Genomic DNA, 20,105 nt, shown 5'->3' with positions numbered 1-20,105 from the left:
CTCTGAGTTCTGCTCACTGAACTATGTAACTCAGGTTTTAGGTAATCTAATGATGTGAAACCGCATGTGAGAGAAGGGACTGACTCCGAGTAGGAACTATTCAGGATTTTTTTGACATGGCTTCGATTGGCTTCTTTGGAGTTTGCTCCACTATGGATGATCTACTAGACTCTAAACTAGATCTAGACCAACCGTCAAGCGATGAAAAAGCAACAAATAATTCCTTTTCTTTGTTCGTTTTAAGTGATGGGTCAGATGTGATGTAGAGGCTGATGTGTGTGCAAGAAGTGGATTTGCCGTCGAGGCTCAAAAGTGTGTAGAGCATAAAAAATCGAGTGTTTTTTCTTTTTGGGGCGCCCTCAAATTCTTCCTGGATCAAGAGATACGCTCGATCTATGTGGAGGGGCAAAAAGGGTACAAAATGATGATGTGCCCATTGTGTTCACATGAAGGCGTGTGCCTCTAAGGCACTGTGTGATGAGGTGGTAGGAGGGTGCACATGCAGTGTGTGCTTGTAGAGGGCTAGCGTGCCTGCAAGGGTCAGTGCTACATAACAGATGATGTGGCAGTTGACTGTGCACCGATGAGGTGGCAGTTTGATTGGTTAAAGTTGATATGGCTCTGTTGACATGAACATGCTGATGTGGTAGTGATGTTAACTGATAATGTGGCCCAAGTGACGTGGTAGATAGGGTCTAGGTGTCACTGGTGATGACATGTCAATAGGCTAAGGTGCTGATGTGGATTGACATGTGTAAGGATAGGGTTGCCACATGGCCCAAGCTGGACCACTAGCCAAACCCAGGGTCAAGTGCACTTGCCCTTGGTGAGAAACTATCTGCCATGCATCACTAGGGAGAACCACCGCTGACAAAATGCTCTAAAGATCCTTTGGAATCTTTCAGATTTCATCACAATTCAGAGATGTGCTGACGATCGTTTTTGCGTTGGAGCTGCCGTTGGAGTCTATCGGTTCATGTTCAGTGTGTTGAAGTTGAGGTTGGCCTTGGTAGTCCTAGTTGGATACGTTGCTTTGGAGGCTGGCTGTTGTTGATGTACGAGGCGACACTCATTTGAGCCGGAGGTGATCCATTCATCTGTGAGCCTCCTTAAAAGTGCCTCAATCATTGTCGGCTAGTTGCATTATGTGTTGCCATCCGATGTAGTCAGGTCTTGTAGCTTAGTGTAGCAATCGAGCTACTAGTTGTAAGGGCGAATGGTATAGAAGCGGTCTGCATTTGGAGTTCATTTTATTCAACCCTACGTGACTTGGGTGACAACAAGATCAATAAAAGATTAAGAACCATTTGCCTTCCCACCAGGTTGGCTTGAAATCCTCTCCACTTTGATACAATAAGTTCCCAGACACTCCATTACCTCTCACACGCCTCTAGTGGTGTTCCTAGGCATGACATTAGTATCGTTTGCAAATTGCTTTATAACCAATTGCTTTCCAGAAGTTTTGTCAACCAACCCAAAGCATCATCAACAATGGCATAGAGGAGAGGGGCAATGGGGCAGCGTTGTCTAATGGATCTTCTCAACAAGAAAGGTGAAGAGGCATTTGGGAGCAAAAGTTTGATCGAAAAGATTTAAATGGAGACATGATCCCTATCCTGAATGCTGTAAGCGATGTCAACCTTGCTCTGGCTCATCATGCATAAGGCGGTGTGGGGGGGCTGAGGATTGGAAAAGGTGATAGCAAATGTTGGCGTTGCCCAAGATCCCAAGAGGGTGTCTTTCATTTCCAAAAATGACATTCAGTGTCTCGAGTCTTTTAACGAAGAATGCTAGTTCAAAGGAGACATCTGTTATGAGACCGACTTTGTCTCCTTTTGATAGATAACTGGATGTCAGTCTCTCGATAAGTAATGCCTCTGCTATAACTATATTTTTTATTATGATCGTATATCTTCTGAATCGTATATAAAATAATCCCTTTTTTCTCAAAAAACATAATAATATTCTATGACTTGGAGTTCAACTAGGTAGGGTCTTCTCATTTCTTACTAGTACCTACCCCTTCAGATAATGTAGAGGAACATTATCCCATGTTAAACCATAGGTGGAAGCTGTATGATAATGCCTTCAAATGGGCCAATAGATTTGGTTTGCTATGGGATAAGAAGATCCCTGAAAAAATGTCAATCTCCTATAATTGGGCTTTGCTCCACCAAGGCAAGGGTGATGTTGAGCGAGGCGAGCTCAAATGGGGAAGAAAGATACCTCTCCCATAGATTGTGACCTCTTGGATGTTGTCACCCTATAGTGCCAAGCTTCGCTTGGATCCGATCTTGAACTTGGGTGTGAGGCCTACGAGGCAGTCCACCAAAGTTGTGTCTTGCATGGAATGCACCAACTTGTTCTCTAGGGAGAGGGAAGTCTGAACGGTTGCGAAAGAGTCACCATGAGACCCGCTCTGACCAAACCAAGTGGTCACCACTAGGATTACAATTCCCAAGGAGACGAAGCTAAAACCTGCTCGAGCTATCAAGAAGAGGTGACCAAAACAAGAGGGATAAAAAAGGAAGGAAAAGGAGAGAGGACTGCAGGCTGTAACCACCCCAACAAAGAGCCCACCTAGACTGGTAAAAAAACAACCAGCACAGAAGGAACTAAGGCAACATAGGGCTACCTTAGTAGAGAAACATCGTCAGAAGGCCTTCCTGCAACTTTGGCCACTAGCCTAGAGGCTAGTTCGAAGCAAGAAGAGGAGGAAAAAGGACCCCAGGAGTTCAAAAAGCTCAAAATAGCAACGGAAATATATGCAAGTGAGTCAATTTATGCATTGTAGGTTAATGCATATATGATCTCAAGGTCTTCCTTATATGTGCATCAAGCAAGCTAATATAGAAAGCATCATAGATTTATTGTCGAGCTTGCAATGTAATCGGATATGTTTGATCGATTCCAAATATAAAAAGTTGCCAACGCATGACATCCATCCTCTTGTCACATAATCTACGCACTACTTAAAAGGACAGTTCACATAAATTCTTACCTTGCAGAAGCTTGGACATTGAATAAGTCATCAATAATTGTGAAAACAATGTTTTAATCTAGGCAACGTGTGTGTGTGTGTGCATGTGTGTGTGTGTGTGTGTGTGTGTGTGTGTGTGTGTGTGTGTGAGAGAGAGAGAGAGAGAGAGAGAGAGAGAGAGAGAGAGAGAGAGAGACGTTAAGATTTGTAGCATAGTGTCAAAGATGATATAAAAGCAAAACCTAAGTTGAGACTATAATCGGCATGTTAAAAAACGTAAAAGATGTAATGACCACCATGTGTAACAAAACATATCCTTCACTATTTTCCTTGAATTAGGATTTCAAAGAACAAAAAGATGAAACTATTAACTCCAGACATAAAGGCACTCATACATAAGATTAAACTGTTGAGAATCAGCATCTCTAGGAGTGGCCAGCCCCCATGCAGCAAGGGGGGCCAGAGGGGGTAGGCTGGCCGACCAGCTGGTGGGCCCAGTTGGCCTGACCGACTAGGCTGGTCGGTCCAGCCAAACTGGCCGACTCCCCCCCTGGCCTGCCCTATAAAAGGGCCTCCTTCCCTTCACTTCCTCTATCACTTCTTCCAGCAGCTCCTCAAGGCTCTTGTCTCAGCCTGCTCCTGGCCATCTTCACCGGAGCCTCCCTTCAGCTGTTCTGTTGGCTGCCCACGCTCCCTCTGCAGATCTTCTGGTGCAGGCTCCTCCAACCTCCGTGCTCTCAGGCTCCAGCCTCCTTGTGCCCAGATCCTCTGCTCCAGTTCAGCCCCTTCTGCAGCTCCTGTTTCTCATCCTGTTCAGGACTCCTTGTATCACAGTTGCTGCCCTGGTTTATGGGCTAAGTTACAGCAGATCTGTGTGTGGCACATCTTGTTGTCTCTAGTATTCTCTGTGTGATTCTGTAGCTTCAGTTTGCTTACATCTTCCGCTGCCACTCTTGATATGGTATCAGAGCACTAGGTGCTCCCCATCCTCTTGGTTACTGAAGCATCCACCAACACCTAGATGATTTCTTCTATGCATCTCTCTTGCTGGTCGGCAGCCTATGTTCCTCCTGCCTCTGTGATCAGCCCGTTGCCTTCTCCTCCTGCCCCGAGATCGGCACCTTGGTCACTTCTCCCTCTGGTTGGCATCACTGCAGGCTCCTAGTTTGCTGGTCGGCATCTTCCTAGGCACATGTCTTGTTGGTCGGCAGTACCTCTTGTGCACCAATTTTGGTCGGCATCCATCCTACCCCGAAGCCAGGCACCAGTCGGCATCTTGAAAATCGGTTTTGAAATTTTATCGGTTTTGAAATTTTGCTCCCAGTAACCTGGACTATGAATAGCAGCCTATTGCTTCATCAAGAGCCTCTCCCTCCCTTCCTTCATCGCGCATCGGGTCGGCTCCCGTCTTCACCCGTACGACTTTATTCACGGGTTTCTGGCAGAACTTATTGGCTCTTGATCTTTGGGTTCGATTGTTCTCTGTTTGGTATTGAAACACATGGGGGGCCTCAGCCACTCAAGAAATCATCAGTCCTGTCTAAAAAGTACGGATCTCCACACCTAGATACAGATCCCAATCCTTCCCCACTTCTCCGAAACTCAGAAGTTTGATGGTACTAACTATGACACCTGGAAGGATAACATCGTCGCAGTTTCAGAGGGGGACAGACATCCTCTTCTCCATTTACTCTCTCGTACAGGTTCCCATCTACCGGATTCTCTTCACCGACAAACCTTCCTCATTTGCACTACACTCCGAGTCTTGGATTGTTTCTTTACATGGCCCCAACCGGAAACATACTCTCGAGGGAGACTCTCCCGTTCACCATCCTTCAACAGTCCGGCTCGTCATCGACAGTACCAGCTTCTTGCGGACTCACCCAGCTCCCTGCTTCTTCTCTGGCTACTTAACACTCGACTGGATCTCGGCTTTTCTGTCGACACCCTCAGTACCTTCATGCAAACCCCTTCGCTTTCTCATTGGCACGCTGCTCGATGTCTCCTCCATCTTCAGGGGACCTCTACTTTCGGGCTCTTATATACTGCCGGTGGTTCCTCTCCTTCCCCGCTCACTCTCCGAGGTTGGAGTGACTCCGATTGGGCTGGCGACCCCAATTCTCGCCGCTCTACCATTGTGCTCCTATTCAGCACCACTTCCGACGTCGCCGACATATTTACCAAATCTGTTTCTCCTCCCCTTCTCCAACGTCATACCAGCTCTCTGGGTCTTGTGCCACACCCTGGAGCTGAGAGGGGGTGTTGAGAATCAGCATCTCCAGGAGTGGCCAGCCCCCATGCAGCAAGGGGGGCCAGAGGGGGTAGGTTGGCCGACCAGCTGGTCGGCCCAGTTGGCCTGACCGACCAGGCTGGTCGGTCCAGCCAGACTGGCCGACTCCCCCCCTAGCCTGCCCTATAAAAGGGCCTCCTTCCCTTCACTTCCTCTATCACTTCTTCCAGCAGCTCCTCAAGGCTCTTGTCTCAGCCTGCTCCTGGCCATCTTCACCGGAGCCTCCCTTCAATTGTTCTGTTGGCTGCCCACGCTCCCTCTGCAGATCTTCTGGTGCAGGCTCCTCCAGCCTCCGTGCTCTCAGGCTCTAGCCTCCTTGTGCCCAGATCCTCTGCTCCAGTTCAGCCCCTTCTGCAGCTCCTGTTTCTCATCCTGTTCAGGACTCCTTGTATCACAGTTGCTGCCCTGGTTTATGGGCTAAGTTACAGCAGATCTGTTTGTGGCACATCTTGTTGTCTCTAGTATTCTCTGTGTGATTCTGTAGCTTCAGTTTGCTTACATCTTCCGCTGCCACTCTTGATATAAACAGCTACCCATGTAAAAAATGCTTTAATGGCACTCTTTGTATTTGCAATGGTAAATTTTGTAAGGTCTAGGACAGATAAATCATCTATGAAGCCCCGCACTTAAGTTTATGCTATAAAGATTTGTTCATATAGCTTCCTTCTATGTGCACATGAAGCTAGTCGGTCATCAATTTCCCGCTTTTTTGAGTCGTTGTTATAAAAGTTACTCATTATGCACATGTTTAATTGATTGCAACTCCATCATGTACACTTAAAAGGATACTTTTATGTACAATCCTCCCCTCGGATACTCACATCAACTTTGCGAAACCAATGCTTATACTCTGGACGTTGGATTGAAGGATTGGTTTCACAAAGAGTGGGTCATTTTGAGTTCAACAAGATCATTATTTTCATTGACCTCACATGCATTAAAGATTTGCAACACAGGAGCTGAAAGAACATGCATACACCAAGAGTACTTAATAGCATTCAATCGAAGTTAAGCAATACGACATGTATACCCCTACATCAAAGCCCTTTTGAAACATTTTGGGACAGTAGAGAACTATAGCCCAATTGAGAACATGCCAAGCTTCACTGTTATTTTGAAATGGCCTGGCAAGCAACCCAGAGCACACAAATTTCCTTCAAATTATCTAAGTTATTCATGATTACAACGAAACAAAACACCACATAATTATGACATAAAAATTTCCTGGTGTGCGGATTAATTATAATCATCTTTGCCACCATACTGCTGCTCAGGAGATATAGGTGGATGTCCATAGGGCGTAGAGCCATCGTTATCTGTGATAGAAGGGTCAGCACCATTCTTCAAAAGAAATGCAGTAATTTCTTCCCATTGGCAAGTGATAGCGTAGTGTAAGGCCGTTTGTCCTTCGGAATCCTGAGAAGTAAATCATTAGGTCAGTCATCCTCTTTGAACATGGCTTCACTACACCATGAATTTGATGCTGATATCTCAAACAAGTCAAGTCTCCATTGAAAGGCAGATGAATTCAGGAAGCATCACACACCCAAAGCAATAGTGCAATTTTTTTTCTTGGGATAAGAAGCTATCAACCATCGCCTCCATCATGCATTAAGCAGGGACAAGTTCCTACACCCCCACCACTGTTTACAGCCAACAGTGGATGTGGATCTTTCTATGAGCATAGGCTCTCACTTGGGGGTCCTAACGTGGTGGGGTTACGGCGGGTGGGTGTGTGTGAGTTCAACCCCTGGCTAGGGCCTGGCGGCACCGCAATACATAAAAAAACATAGGCTCTCGCACAAACTCTCACCCACATTAATTTTATTTTTCCCAACAATGCATCCTACAGTCAGCATTTGCAGGAGCATTCCCAAATAGGGAAATTTCTAAATTGCACCTTTGCATTAATCTGAGCTCCCCTCGAAATAAGTAACTTGACAATTGCCGTATGCCCCTGATCAGCTGCCCAGTGTAAAGCAGTGCGGCCCTCACAATCTGCAACAAAGGACACAGGGGACACATTGTTAAAATCCAAAAGAAATATCAGACAAATCAGCGATCTTGAAAAAATCCCAGCAGCCTACCCTTCTGGTCCACAGGACAGTTATGCTCGAGCAACTCTTCAACTCCCTTCATATCTCCTGTTTTTGCACGCACGTGTATCTCTTCCAAACTGCCAAGAAACAATTCAGAACTCATAATTCACGTTGTGGAGAGCAAGGCCAAAAGGTTTGAAGGAATTTCAGATTTTAACACGATTGAAAACCCTCTATTGCCACTAACCCATCGTCTTCAGGCTCCTGCTGCTTTGCCAGAACACTAAAAACAGGTCCCATGCTTCCTGTCTTTCCACTGCTGCCTGCAGATTGCTCTTCATTGACCTCAACTAGTTTGTTGTTCTGCACAAGTTAGTTGCAGGCCTAGGGTTTTTATTTTTTCCTTTCCTTTTGTACGAGAGAACTTTAAACATAAACATTTAACCACATATGTACTTGTATATCCTTACTCACCCCTCTGCGACATGAAGCTTGCATATACTGATTTTCACAACTTACATTTGTAGCCTTGTTCCAGTCTGGGCACAGCTCTGAAAGCAGTGTTATGTACTGCTGCATTCCCTCCTCCGGAGATATGTCTCCCAGCTTTTTCCAAGCATGCCTTGCACATGCCACCAAAAATGGCCCCGTCCATCACTCAAGGCATGCCAACTGAGACCTTGTCAGTATGACTTATGCCACAAAAACACAAGCACAACAGCAGGCAGACCAGCCCCATCGACTTATCTTCCACCAAAAGAAGATGTCATCAAGAAGCACAACCTTATTATGGAATGGGAGGAGGAATTGCATAACTGATCTCTTCAAACAATAGTCCACCTTATAATGCTGAGCACTGTAAAAGCCTATGATGCTCAGAAGAAATGAAACTGATGGGCATTGTATTAATTCTTAAAACATCTTTAAAAAGACATATCATTGGCCTGCAAATGCAAATGCCATAGGAGAAGAGCAACCATATTACAGATCTACAATTGAAGAACAGACTATTAACATTTTAAAAGTTTATTTCGTAGAGTGTATTTCTACTAACTCCTCTTTCAATCAAATTGTATCTTGCGACATGCGTCCAAAGATCTCCTATGAGGAGCACACATACACAACCATAGGTTAGGATATTTGCTGAATTATGAGGTGTTTTGAGGTCCATTGGGACCCATTATGAAGGCCTACGTTGGGCTATTAAGTCCCCTATTCCAAGGTCAATTGATAACCAGAAGTAGATTCAAGCTCACCACCCAACTGTAGAGCCAATTCCAGATCACCCCCGAGCTGGTGTGGTAAAACTTGTCTTAGAAGCAATTAGTAGGCTTCTCAATCTCTTCCACCCTAAGTGGACAGTCCCAGAGTTTCATATGTTTTGATGCAATGTCTTTCAATTAGAAAATAGGGGTGGAGAATGCTTGCTGTAGCCAACGATCCCACAATGGAAGATTGTGTAAACATTTTCCCAGAAACCACACAGTGCTAATTCAAATCTCACCTCTTTCCTTAACTGTACACAAATGAATATGAATGAGATACACACAGACTTAGACCCTTTGAACAGTGCAACAGTACAGTAGAACAGTAGAAAGATTGCCCTAAGCAAATGGACAGCTCAGTGTGCCACCAAACAAACGGACAGCTCAGTGTGCCACCATCTAGCAGATAAGGTACTGCCTAGACGTAGACTCAAAATTGTCATCTCCTCCTCCTGCCACCTTCAATCTCTGTCACCTGCGCACACTCCTAGAGCTTCAGCAGGCTGCGTAGCGAGGCCCTTCTGGACACTCCTTGCTGCTTCTCTTCCTGATGAAGACCTGCAGGCTGAGTGCTACACCAATCTCTGATCTGCTTGCCGGTGGAACTGCAGCCAATCCTGAGATCCTGTAAACCCTATGTGCACTGTACTGCTCTTCACCTGGAAGGTTATCTGCAGGCTGGACTGCCCTATTCCTAGCCTCCCTGTCACTCTCCAAGGCAGCCTATGATGAGGCACAATGCACGGATGAATGGACCCAGGGCTTGGGCCTTTTATATAGGGTTGGGTGCCCTAAAAAACAGCCGACCAGCCAATCTGTGGCAGATCTGCAGACACCCAACTCCCAACTTGGCCACGTCGCAGCCTGCCACTGGTCCAACTGTTCCTGACCTTCCACCTGACCTCTCTGCTGTGTACCCCATAACCGGCTGCTGTCAACGTCTGAGCCTGTGTCCTATCCCTGCACAGACATCTGCTACTGTCCCTGTGGTTGTTTGCAGGCCTTGAACATTTCCCGTCTATGGGCCCTTCTGCCCATCATCGAGAGCACAGCAGCCGCCCCCGTGGCAGCCTCCCAGGTGGCATCTCTCTCTCTCAACAAATGCTGCTGGTACACCTCCCCTATATCCTCCTCATTTGGGGGATCACAGATGGGGAGGTGACCATGACAATCCCAACACCCCTCTCATTGATCCACTGTGGGCCAACACCAACACGTCGATGCAAATGCTCCATCAACTCCCAGTGAGAAGCTCAGAGGAACAAGTCGAAGATGTTTTTGATCATTGGCCCTTGAACTCGCAGCTCCTGTTACTCCACGTCCAAGCAAACCATCCTGGAACACAGGCACAATCCAGTTGGCACAGAAGGTTTTTGACACCACCATTCTTGATCACAAATCTTGAGCAATCCTGGCACAATCATCAGGTCTATCCAGCTGTCCTCATCAGAATCTGACAGCCTGGATCATGCCAAGCACCATGCTCCCACTGTCTATTTCAACCCATCTCCATTCTGGCAACATCCGCAACCAAGTGCTCCACTTGAACAACCACATAGATCTCCAAGGCCAAGTATCTTTCCAGAAATCCTAGACCATAAGCTCTCATGAGCTCACAACTTAGTAATCCTCCAGTAGATGTCCTTGTCTCCACCATGAAGGCTTTGACAGATTCATCATGTTCTACTTCCAATAATCTACAACTAAGCTTGAAGCCTCTGAAACTTCTGTCCATGTCAGTGAGTCGTGCTCCTCAAAGCAATCATCATTGTCTTTGACAAAAGTCATGCAACAGGAACCGATGCCCTCTGCACCAAGACTTCCCCTCTACCTATCAGAAGGCTTTCACTCAACACTTGAGAAACAAAGACGCTACTGGAGCATAAAGAATATACATAGCGATGCATCTACCCGTTTGAATGCTTGCTTTGAAAACAAGCCAGGTACCTCCCGAAGACACCAACAACATCCATGTGTAATCCTGTTCCTATACCCCTCTGACTGATCCTTGAGGTCTCCTCAAAGACACCTCCTTTATGCAAGTGAGATAAGATTTGTTCTCAAAACAACCTAAGCAAACATTGCTTTCCTTCAAAGATCTCTAGTCCCTGTGACCCAATAGACCATCTCTCAATGTTAGACATACAAACAAGTTCGGCAAGATCTCCACAACTAACCTTAGCAACACTTGGAGTTGTCACCAAGAAAAGCTCTCATGTTTCTCTTTACAATACGCTTTAACTCCCTTGAATCTTGCTTGGACTACGTCCTTCGCTTCTGGCCAGCCTTCTTCTTTCTACAGTCTTTACAAAATTTCCTGGCTAGTCACAATAGAAGTGTTTCTTCTTTTTCTTGCTTCCAGTATATAAAAAGTCTTAACGTCAGTTTTGCCAACTCTCTTTTTATTGTTAGGCTTGCCATTGCCATGCTTGTCCTTCCCTATGTCATTCAACCTTGCTCTTGTCTTGCGCAACAAAGGCTTTGTCACCGAATCTGTCAAGCTTCCTCTGCCGAGTTTCTTCCCGCAGGAGCGGAGGCACTAGCTCCTCGCTAGTAACCATTTCCCTGCAATCATGGTTGTTACAAAAGCCTAGCTATCCGAGCTGAATCCCCCTCTGCTGACCAACGAATGACATGACCTCACCACCTTCATTCGTGATGTGATGCTCTAGCCTGTTCCCCTCCTCCATTCACATGCTGTAGAGTTCAGTTTCTAGGTTGAGGATTCTGTCTGCGTTGTTGATCAGGTATATGTCCTTTAGTATGATCCATGCTGAAAATGCTGTGTTTGCCAGCAGAATATGAGAGGACCGAGTCCATAGCCGTGCCAATGATTATGGCCAAGGCCTCTGCATAACGCAATACCCAATCTTTGACTGCATTAACGTCTGCTGGTGTCACCACTACCCCGGCATTGTTTTTTATATCTCCAGGCCTTTTCCCACTCCCATCATAATCTCCCCGATCATCCAAACCACCAGGTGGCTCCAGATCTTCATCTTCTAGAGAGACTACTTTGTTCTGTTGTAGCTTCTGATGGGCAGTCTACTAGCCATGATGATGATGTGAAGGGCTAAGGAGGAGTACACCTGTCCAAATTTATTCTCGCAAGAGTACTGTCCTTAAGGCGTAGGAGACCATTTCTACAAGCTTAAGTGAGATCTCCCTCCAAAGGTTCTGACCTTCAAGTTTCCAGCACTTGTGAGTCTTCCTTAGGGCTCTGATACTTCTGGACACGCCTTGCTGCTTCTCTTTCTATAAAGACTTGCAGGCCGAATGCTCCACCAATCTCTGATCTTCTTGCTGCCGGAACTGCAGCCAATCCTGAGATCCTGTAATCCTGTGTTCATGTTACTGCTTCCGTGCCTCCTTGCTGCTCTCCAAGGCAGCCTATGTTGAGGCACAATGCATGAACGAATGGACCCATAGCGTTGTATATGCAGCCTTAAAGAGCATGTGACCCAAGCCATAGATTCCTTGCAAATTTGGAGCCTGGGTTTTATCTGAAGGCAAAGTTTCCCATTGGCTTCATGAAGGTTGAGAAAAGGGAAAACCTTCTATAGGCTGCCTTGCATAAAGAAAATATATACCTAGATGAATCCAGGAACATTCCCAAACTCATCCTCTAAAAACACAACATAGTGCAGTTTCAATCTCATGACAGTCACTCACAAGGTTGAAAACCATAAACTCCATCATGCATAGCAGGGACTAGCTACTATGACATCCCCACTGACGTCATCAGCGCCCAACAGTGGGTGTAGACCATAGTATAAAAATATGCTCTCACACATACAAATCCACACACCCACACATACTTGAGCATCCATTTATACAAAGTCTTCGTACTGAGTTTCTATCGGCACTCCGGAGGTGAAGGGCAGACTCAGCCATGATGAAGGCTAGCACTAAAGGAGAAGGCTAATCAAAAGGTAGTCCAAAATCTCTTCATTCAAGCTAAAAGGGCCAAAAAAACGCAGTTTCAAGACTCTGAATCAGGCCCGACTTGAAGTGGCTTGGTGCCAGGTGGTGCACTTTTCCGGCATGTTTTTGCATAGCAGACAGCTGGGTGAGGAGCGAAGGCAGACGAGGTGGCTGAGAGGATGAGCGGGGGCTGGAAGGGCTAGGGGAGCAAGCTGGAGTAAAGGCCATGTGGCCGCAAATTGTCCCACTCAGTCTCAAGGTTCTTTGATTGTGGAGAGCCTTCATTGCCAAGGCCACACAAATTTAAGATATACGTAGCATAAACTCTCAGTACAGCAATTATAAGTATGATGTGATGTATCTTATGCATGCCAAAAATATCTCTCTCTTCTTATTTTTCCCTCTTCCTTGCCAGTAGTTAGTTTGGGCACAGTTAGTGTGAGAGATCTACGGAAGACCCACGTTATTATTAATCATATATGAGCTTAGAAACTAATCGAGCTAGTTGACTAAAGAACCTAAAAGCTTGTAAAGGTGTAGGCTAAAGAGCTAAATTAGACATTCTCAACGTTTGTGTAAGATATTTTTAAAGGTGACAAAACACTTTATATGGAAAAATCAAATCCACTAATGCATGAATCATGTTTGGCCATTTGATTTGATATACATTGCTATGTTCCAAATTAAGGCCAGAAATATACGAACTAGCTTGTAGATCTACATTGCTGGAGATAGGCTTATTCCAAGATCAAATGCCAAAGCATGATCAACACATTGGTGACATTGATTTTTTTGCACAATTGTGGCAAAAAAACGCTTCCTAAATGGGCCTACTGGAGCTGGACACTGAGGTTGGCCAAGAGGGTCAACCGAGCTGGTCAACCACTAGGCACGTGGTAAGGACTACCTACCCCCTTCCCCCCCAAGGTGATAAACAGGGACCTGCTCCCGTCAAGATAGGCAACCTATTTGGACGTCAACTTCCTATCACATCAATTCCGTTTATAACTTCTAGATGGAGGGGTTTATTGCAGAAGATCCTCAGTTTGCATGATCTAAGTTATGTGGTCCAAGTGGCTTGCATAGTTTTTCGAATGGAAGGTTGGCAAGGCATTTGAGAAGTAAAGTGCTGTGACGTCAGTCCCTTGCTCCCGGAGGGGATTTACAGCACAAGCTCCTTAAGAGGACACTGAATGACCAGACAGACTGATTGGACACCCACCTGTCAGCTAGGCGAAAGAAACTGCGTTGTCAAGCTAACTAATCTCAGTTACAGCTAGCTTTAAACAACCAAGGCAAGCTTAAAACAGTGAGGGAAGTTATCTCCACTTCATCATAAAACGATGTATAGATCAGGTCCTGGTGAGATGGTCGCAAAAAAGCCTCAAGGAAGAGTGTGTTACCCAATGTAGACCCAATGCAAACATGGTCACTTAATCTCTTATTATACTTAATCAGAGAGGAATTCCCAAAGTGCACAAATGCCCAGCAGAGCCAGCTTCCATGCATAGAAGCATGAGGGTACGTACGGCATTGATCACAAGGGGCCAACATCCTGCCAAAAATAGTCAGTCTAAGCCGGCCTCCTGCCACCCGTAGGTAACCATGCCAGCTGTAATATCTTTGATGACTTAACTTATCGTCCCCTTCTGCAGATCTACAACCTACTAGGTTAAGGACGTAAAAACAATAAAAGCTTTCTGAGAGAAAGAGCTTTCATCTCCATCCTACTCCTCTCTCTTTTTCTCTCTCATAAAAAAACACACTTTTTTGGGGTGAAATCCATGAAACACACGCCAGTTGCCTGAGAATTGGCATTGCATTCCATTGTATTCAACTTCACTTTTTTAAGATTAGATAGACAACAAAATAGACAAGCTTTAAGGGAGAGTCGTTTTGCACCATTTGGCTCGGGCAGTAAGCTTGTAAGCATGGGGTTGTGGAGCAGAGCAAGGACCCTCTGTTGCTTGCTTGTATAAACCATAGAGTTGAAGTTGCAAATCGCTAGGAATCTTGAAAGCTGGGTCTAGGGCCATCTTTTGAACAAAAGACGATGCTTTGCTAAACTTTTCGTCTAACTCGGTACCCTCGATTCCCTCCCAGTCCTCGTTGTCTGATAGCAGACTTTCGACGTTCTGTTCATCACCTGCTACGGCCTCTCTGCCATCGTTTTCAGAATGCCCCTGACTGACAGGAATCTCACTGCTGCTAACTGTCGCTTCTTCTCCAGCATTGGCTTCATTAAGTACCAACCTCTCGGCTGACTCGGTGACATGGCTTTCTGAAGTCTCCAGATTGGAGAGGACATTCCTGTACTCGGCAGGGGCAGGATTATGCTCTTCCAATACTGTTGTACTCGGCTGACGAACAAAGGGAGCCGAAGGTGAAGTATCCCGGTCACGCTCAATTCTCAAGTTTTCTTCTCGAAACGACACCACAACAGAAACTAGCTTTGCAAGCATGTAAGCAAAAATGAGCGAAATGAAGCAGGCATTGGCCCACTCCTGCCAATCGGCCATGTTTGGTATAAATCGAAATATTCGCACTGCACACGCAAAGGAGAGGTTTCAGATGGAGAAAACTGATAACATGAGATAGAGCAATTAGCACCAGGTCACAGACATAGGTGAGAAACAAAAAAAGCTGTTGGGCATGAATCGTCGCCCCGTCTCTCTCTCTCTCTCTCTCTCTCTCTCTCTCTCTCACACACACACACACACACACACACACAAGCAAAAGGACGCAGGCAGAATTGGGCAATCAAGGATTCATATCTCGCTGCCTCCCGCATCTCTCTCTCTCTCTCTCTCTCTCACACACACACACACACACACAAATTCTATCTCTATCTCTCTCTCTCTCTCTCTCTCTCTCTCTCTCACACACACACACACACACAGAAAGAACTGGGCAATTAAGAAGTCATTCCTCCCTCCCCCCCTCTCTCTCTGTCTCGCTCTCGCTGCCATCTGCCCCTTGCATCCTATCCCGCCTCCAATGGAGATGAACTCTCCGAGTCTCTTCCCTCCAAGATCCCAACGCCGACGAGAGGAGCCGAAAGCATCACCCGTTGGGATGTCCCTGTGGGTGAAGTGTCCGTGCTCCTGAGAGAAATAAGCTGAAGGACGCCAAAATGGGTGCGCTCAAAGGAAGAAGGGGGGCGTTGTGGAAGCGAGGCGATGCACGAGGTGTTGTGTGACCTTCTAAATCAAAAGTGGTGCATGGTCTTCCTCAGCAATCAACCACATCAAAAAGCGTCCCTCTCTTAAAGCTATTATGTCTTTTTGCCACATCTCTTTTTTCTTGTACATCATTAATGCTTTTTTTCTCCACACCCACACTGCCCAACTATTCGGGGGACACCGCCCCCGCCTCTGCTCATCCGGCCTCTATTCATAAGCACCAGGATCCTTGCCGAGGGAATCGAACGCAGAGTAGCTAGCTCAGGCAGACTAATGCCCACACCGCATGCTCTGCCGTTGCTCTGCAACATCTACTTTTTTAAGGTAAGGCCTTGTTTTTTATTAGTGGGAATTCATGCACAAATTGATTTTTGAAACCTTAGGAAAATAATTTTCTTGCATCCACAATAAGAATCTAGGGGATTCCAATATACCTTTAAGATTATCATTGTAAGAAAGTCAAGTATACCTCCAAGATTAACATTGTAAGAAAGTCAAGTGAACCTCCAAGATTAACATTGTGAGAAAATCATGGACATTTGATAGGAGCATGTTTTGCTTTCAACCATAAACTAGGAAATATTTATGTCATTGCTTGAAAAGCAATAAGTACTAAAATAAAAGATGCTTCCTTGAAAGCTTAAGATATTTAAAATGATACCTTTGCTTAAATTTAAACTTTAAGTTACCAAAAGAGACAAAGCCACTTTCTTGAAAAAAAAAAAAAAAGAGACAAAGCCATTGAGCTATTTTTGCAAACGAGAGCATTAAACTCACCAAGGAGAATTCTGAATGAATTGACAAGAACAAAATGAAGAGATTGCAATGATACTAGCATGATTGGTTGTACAGGCTTGGTTTTGCAACTCCTTTGCTTACAACCAAGGGTCGAATCAAAAACAACATATGGTCCAATAAGTAACAAGCATCACATGTTGAATTCTTCTAGCATGGCATGCAAAACCCCTTGCCCACCAACAATAGCATTAGAGGGCATTCTCATGTCTACCTTATTTGTAAGAAGCTTCTACACCCAAAAAAACTCATCGAAACGGGGGAATAGGGAGGAAGAAGTTTGGAGAGAGTTTATTCCTTCTCTCTAGCGACTATCATACTGTTGCGTATGTTTTTGTGAAGCTATTATTCATCTAAAAGCTCCGAATCCTTCGTATTACGATTTTTGCGCTTGACATCAAATGTAGAGATTTTAACGAGGACCTCGTCCATCCCGTCAAAACTAGTGAATTTCTTGCTGGAAGCCTTTTTTTTGCCTTTCCAATATTTTAAGATGCAAGAAAGTCTCTCGTGGGAATGCCCTCTTAAGAAGTATAGCCCTTGCTAATTTAGAATTTTCTTGCCTTTGAAAATTGCTATAATGAGTAATTTATAGTTCGCATCTTGTGTGACTTCATACATGAGAATGCTTGAACACACTTTTGCATTTAATTACCATTATTCGTGGTCATTTCTTTGTCTTGGTGTGGAACATGTCCTTGCTTTCCTTCTTTACATCTAGAGCTCCCTTCTCGTCTTCACTCACACTTAACTAGTATGCATAGGCTGATATGCATGGACATACTACATCATAGTACATTATTTAAGTGGAGCCAATACATTCATTTTAATTCGTAGCTCACTAATAGTCTATTCAAAAGATGAAGATGAAAACAAAGATAAGCAAGGGTCCCCCAAAAAATATAGTATAAGATAAAACACACTCCACAACCTACTTCCTCATCAAACATTAATGAAATTTGCTTTTGTAGAGTGGCCCCTACTAATAAAAAGAATCAATTTGCTAACTAGATATACCAGTAGTTAGATGTTTACTATAAACATTAGATCTACTAACTAATTATGGGTCTTCAATCTTCAAAAAATGATTGTTCAGTGCTTAAGTATCATACTCAAGGATGATCTACCTTAATGCACATATAGAGATCCGAAGAAAATTTGAATACAACCAAATTTGACATTGCACTCATGCCAACTAGCTGAGAGAGAGAGAGAGAGAGAGAGAGAGAGAGAGAGAGAGAGAGAGAGGGAGAGGGAGAGGGAGAGGGAGAGGGAGAGAGAGAGAAGGGGGAAGAGGGGGGAGGGGGAGGGATGTTCATTTATTAGGTTTAAGGTGTTTAGAAAGGCAAAATCCTCCCAAATAGTCCTTACAATAAACTTGGAAAGGCAACATTTTATAAATTTTACAACCTTAACCTCCTCTCCACTCCATCCCACTCTCATTAATTTAAAGTTTTTTTTTTGGAGAGTGTTTTGGGTCCCTATAGCTACCATCCCATAAACCCCTATGGCTATCACCTAATTCATCCATTAGTTTGTTGATCTATACTTCCCATTTACCTATTGTAAAGGCCCTTAATCCCAACAAATGTCGAAGAGAGTGGAGTTTGGGAGAAAGGATGAGAGGCACTAGGATGTCTGTAGAATATGCACACTCTCTTATTAAACATGAAAGAGGCTACATTGTTATATGGGAAAATCCTAACTTAGAATAAAGTTAGGGTTTTCATAGCACAAAGTTGATTATGGTAGCAAGTATTTGTCTTCATAAGGAGACATGAGGGCTTTGTTTGTGCAAGAATGAGTGCTTGGCCTTGACGTTGACTTTTTTGTAATGCATTATGTGCATCCAACAAAAGTATGGAAGTGGGCTATGGCATCTTTTGATTGCATATCCAATTGCAAGAAAAAAGGGGGAGAAATTATTAACAAGGAAAGAAGAAGATAGAAAAAAGAAAAGTCTCCCTCCTAAACCAGGTAGGCACAAAACTTAACTCATTACAAGAGAGAACTGGCATAGAGCTATATTTTTCTTGGAAAAAAACTTGGTGACCCTAGCCAATCATTTATAATCTCTTTGAAAGGCAAGTCAGTGTGGCAACTTCTCTTGAAAAACACATTGTTGTGGTGCTTCTAGATATTATAAATGATTATGGCCCTTTTTAACTATCACAGTGCATAGAGTGATTCATTAAGCTTACCCTTGTCACCAAGCAATGCATTCCTCCATGTAGGGTAGACAAAGATTGAAAAGAGTTCCAACCAGCTCCAAATCTTCCACCCCATAAACCACGAGTTGCCAAACATTCCCAAAACAAGTGCATGTGTGTTTCCTTTCTAACTTTGCAAAGAGGATAGATAGGCAAAATTCTAGGGTTCCAAACTACCAACCTTTCCCTAACAGAGAGTTTGTAAGAGATTACCCTCTAAAGCAAGAACTTATGCTTGAACGAAGGGGTGGCATCTCAACCTCTCGCTTCCCTATGAAACCAGACTGCAGTGCAATCTATTGGGGCCTACTGTATCCAATGCACATGAATCTCGTTTGTAGCCCAACTAAGTAAAGGGGATCTGAAATCCCTCAATGAACATCTGTGCAAGAGTTTACTAGAAGGCAAGGCAAATCCTTTGTAGCCGTTAGAAAATCTTAATTCAGTGCTAGTCGGTTAATCCTCCCTTATCCTTTTGAGCACTGAATGCATTAACTTCCTCTCATTGGTAAAAGTGAAAACTAGCACACAATAATCTCTAAGGGGAGCCACCTGTTACTTCTAGGATCCTAGATGTCTTTGAAAATTGTTAAACCTTTTCGGATAACACTTCTAATTAGTTTGGGATGACTAAGCATAAAGGGGTTTCCTCCATCATAAGCCCAATTAGAGAGCCATACGGATCTACTTAGTAAGCCATCGCCATGAAAGGAACTTGAACCAACCTACTAACAACCTTATACTTTCTTTTTCCAAATCTAAACATATTTGGATAGCAACTCTGATTACTTAATTTTCAAAGAAATGTTGGATAAAACTACATCTTGCCAAGGTTCACAAATCCCTAGAGGACCATTCTTATAGATCCAAGCATGTGCTAGTGTCACCCACAGTTGGTTTCTCCTAAGCTTAGGCAACCACTCGAAACAAAGGCATTCACACTTGTCCTTCATTTTCTCTAGTACCAGAGGTTGTAACTTTAGTAGTCTTTGCCAGATCCCATGAAAAAGCATGCCACCTATCTTTCCAAATGCAATCCCTTACAAGTTTGTCAATACACTTAAGTGAATCATGCGAGAAGGGGAATAACCATAAGAATTCTCCTTGCTTGAGATAGCTTCTTATCCATCCATTTGTCAAATTTTTCTTTGATTTTTTGGTGACACCATTCAAATCTGTGCTTAAGAGTAATGACAATAGTACCATGGATGTTTTTATTGAAACTATAATTTTATATTAATATTAAATATCAACAAAATATTATGAAGCTATTTTTTTTAGTTTCACGATATTGACAAAACATAGTACAACTTTACATAGTTTCTTTTGAATTTCTTAGTAAAATATAAATTTTGGTGAAATTTTTAAAAATTTTGCATAAAAGTTTTAAATCCTCGTTCAAAGTCTTACTTTTATTAAG

The 20,105-nt window shown here is 44.1% G+C and overlaps 1 protein-coding gene across 2 annotated transcripts; it reads right to left on the bottom strand.

The window, feature by feature from the left end:
- Window positions 1-6,275: 6,275 nt before the first annotated feature.
- LOC147899913 (acyl-CoA-binding domain-containing protein 1-like) lies at window positions 6,276-15,735 on the bottom strand. 2 transcript variants are annotated; one of them, XM_087376991.1, is made up of 7 exons: window positions 15,566-15,735; window positions 14,401-15,043; window positions 7,784-7,931; window positions 7,557-7,672; window positions 7,358-7,446; window positions 7,171-7,268; window positions 6,276-6,686 (listed from the first exon to the last, which is right to left on the bottom strand). In XM_087376991.1, the coding sequence occupies exons 2-7, from the start codon at window positions 15,015-15,017 to the stop codon at window positions 6,507-6,509; spliced, it is 1,248 nt and encodes a 415-aa protein (XP_087233117.1). In that variant the 5' UTR covers window positions 15,018-15,043; window positions 15,566-15,735; the 3' UTR covers window positions 6,276-6,506. The 2 variants fall into 2 exon arrangements, with proteins under 2 accessions (XP_087233117.1, XP_087233118.1); XM_087376992.1 differs by having other exon boundaries at window positions 6,279-6,686; window positions 7,829-7,931.
- Window positions 15,736-20,105: the final 4,370 nt, after the last annotated feature.

The sequence above is a fragment of the Dipteris shenzhenensis genome, chromosome 7, assembly GCF_047967505.1.
Source record: "Dipteris shenzhenensis isolate YYH24624 ecotype China chromosome 7, Dip_SZ_1.0, whole genome shotgun sequence".
Lineage (NCBI taxonomy): Eukaryota > Viridiplantae > Streptophyta > Polypodiopsida > Gleicheniales > Dipteridaceae > Dipteris > Dipteris shenzhenensis.
Note: the sequence above shows the minus strand (reverse complement) of the source record. Positions and strands in the feature narration are given on the sequence as shown.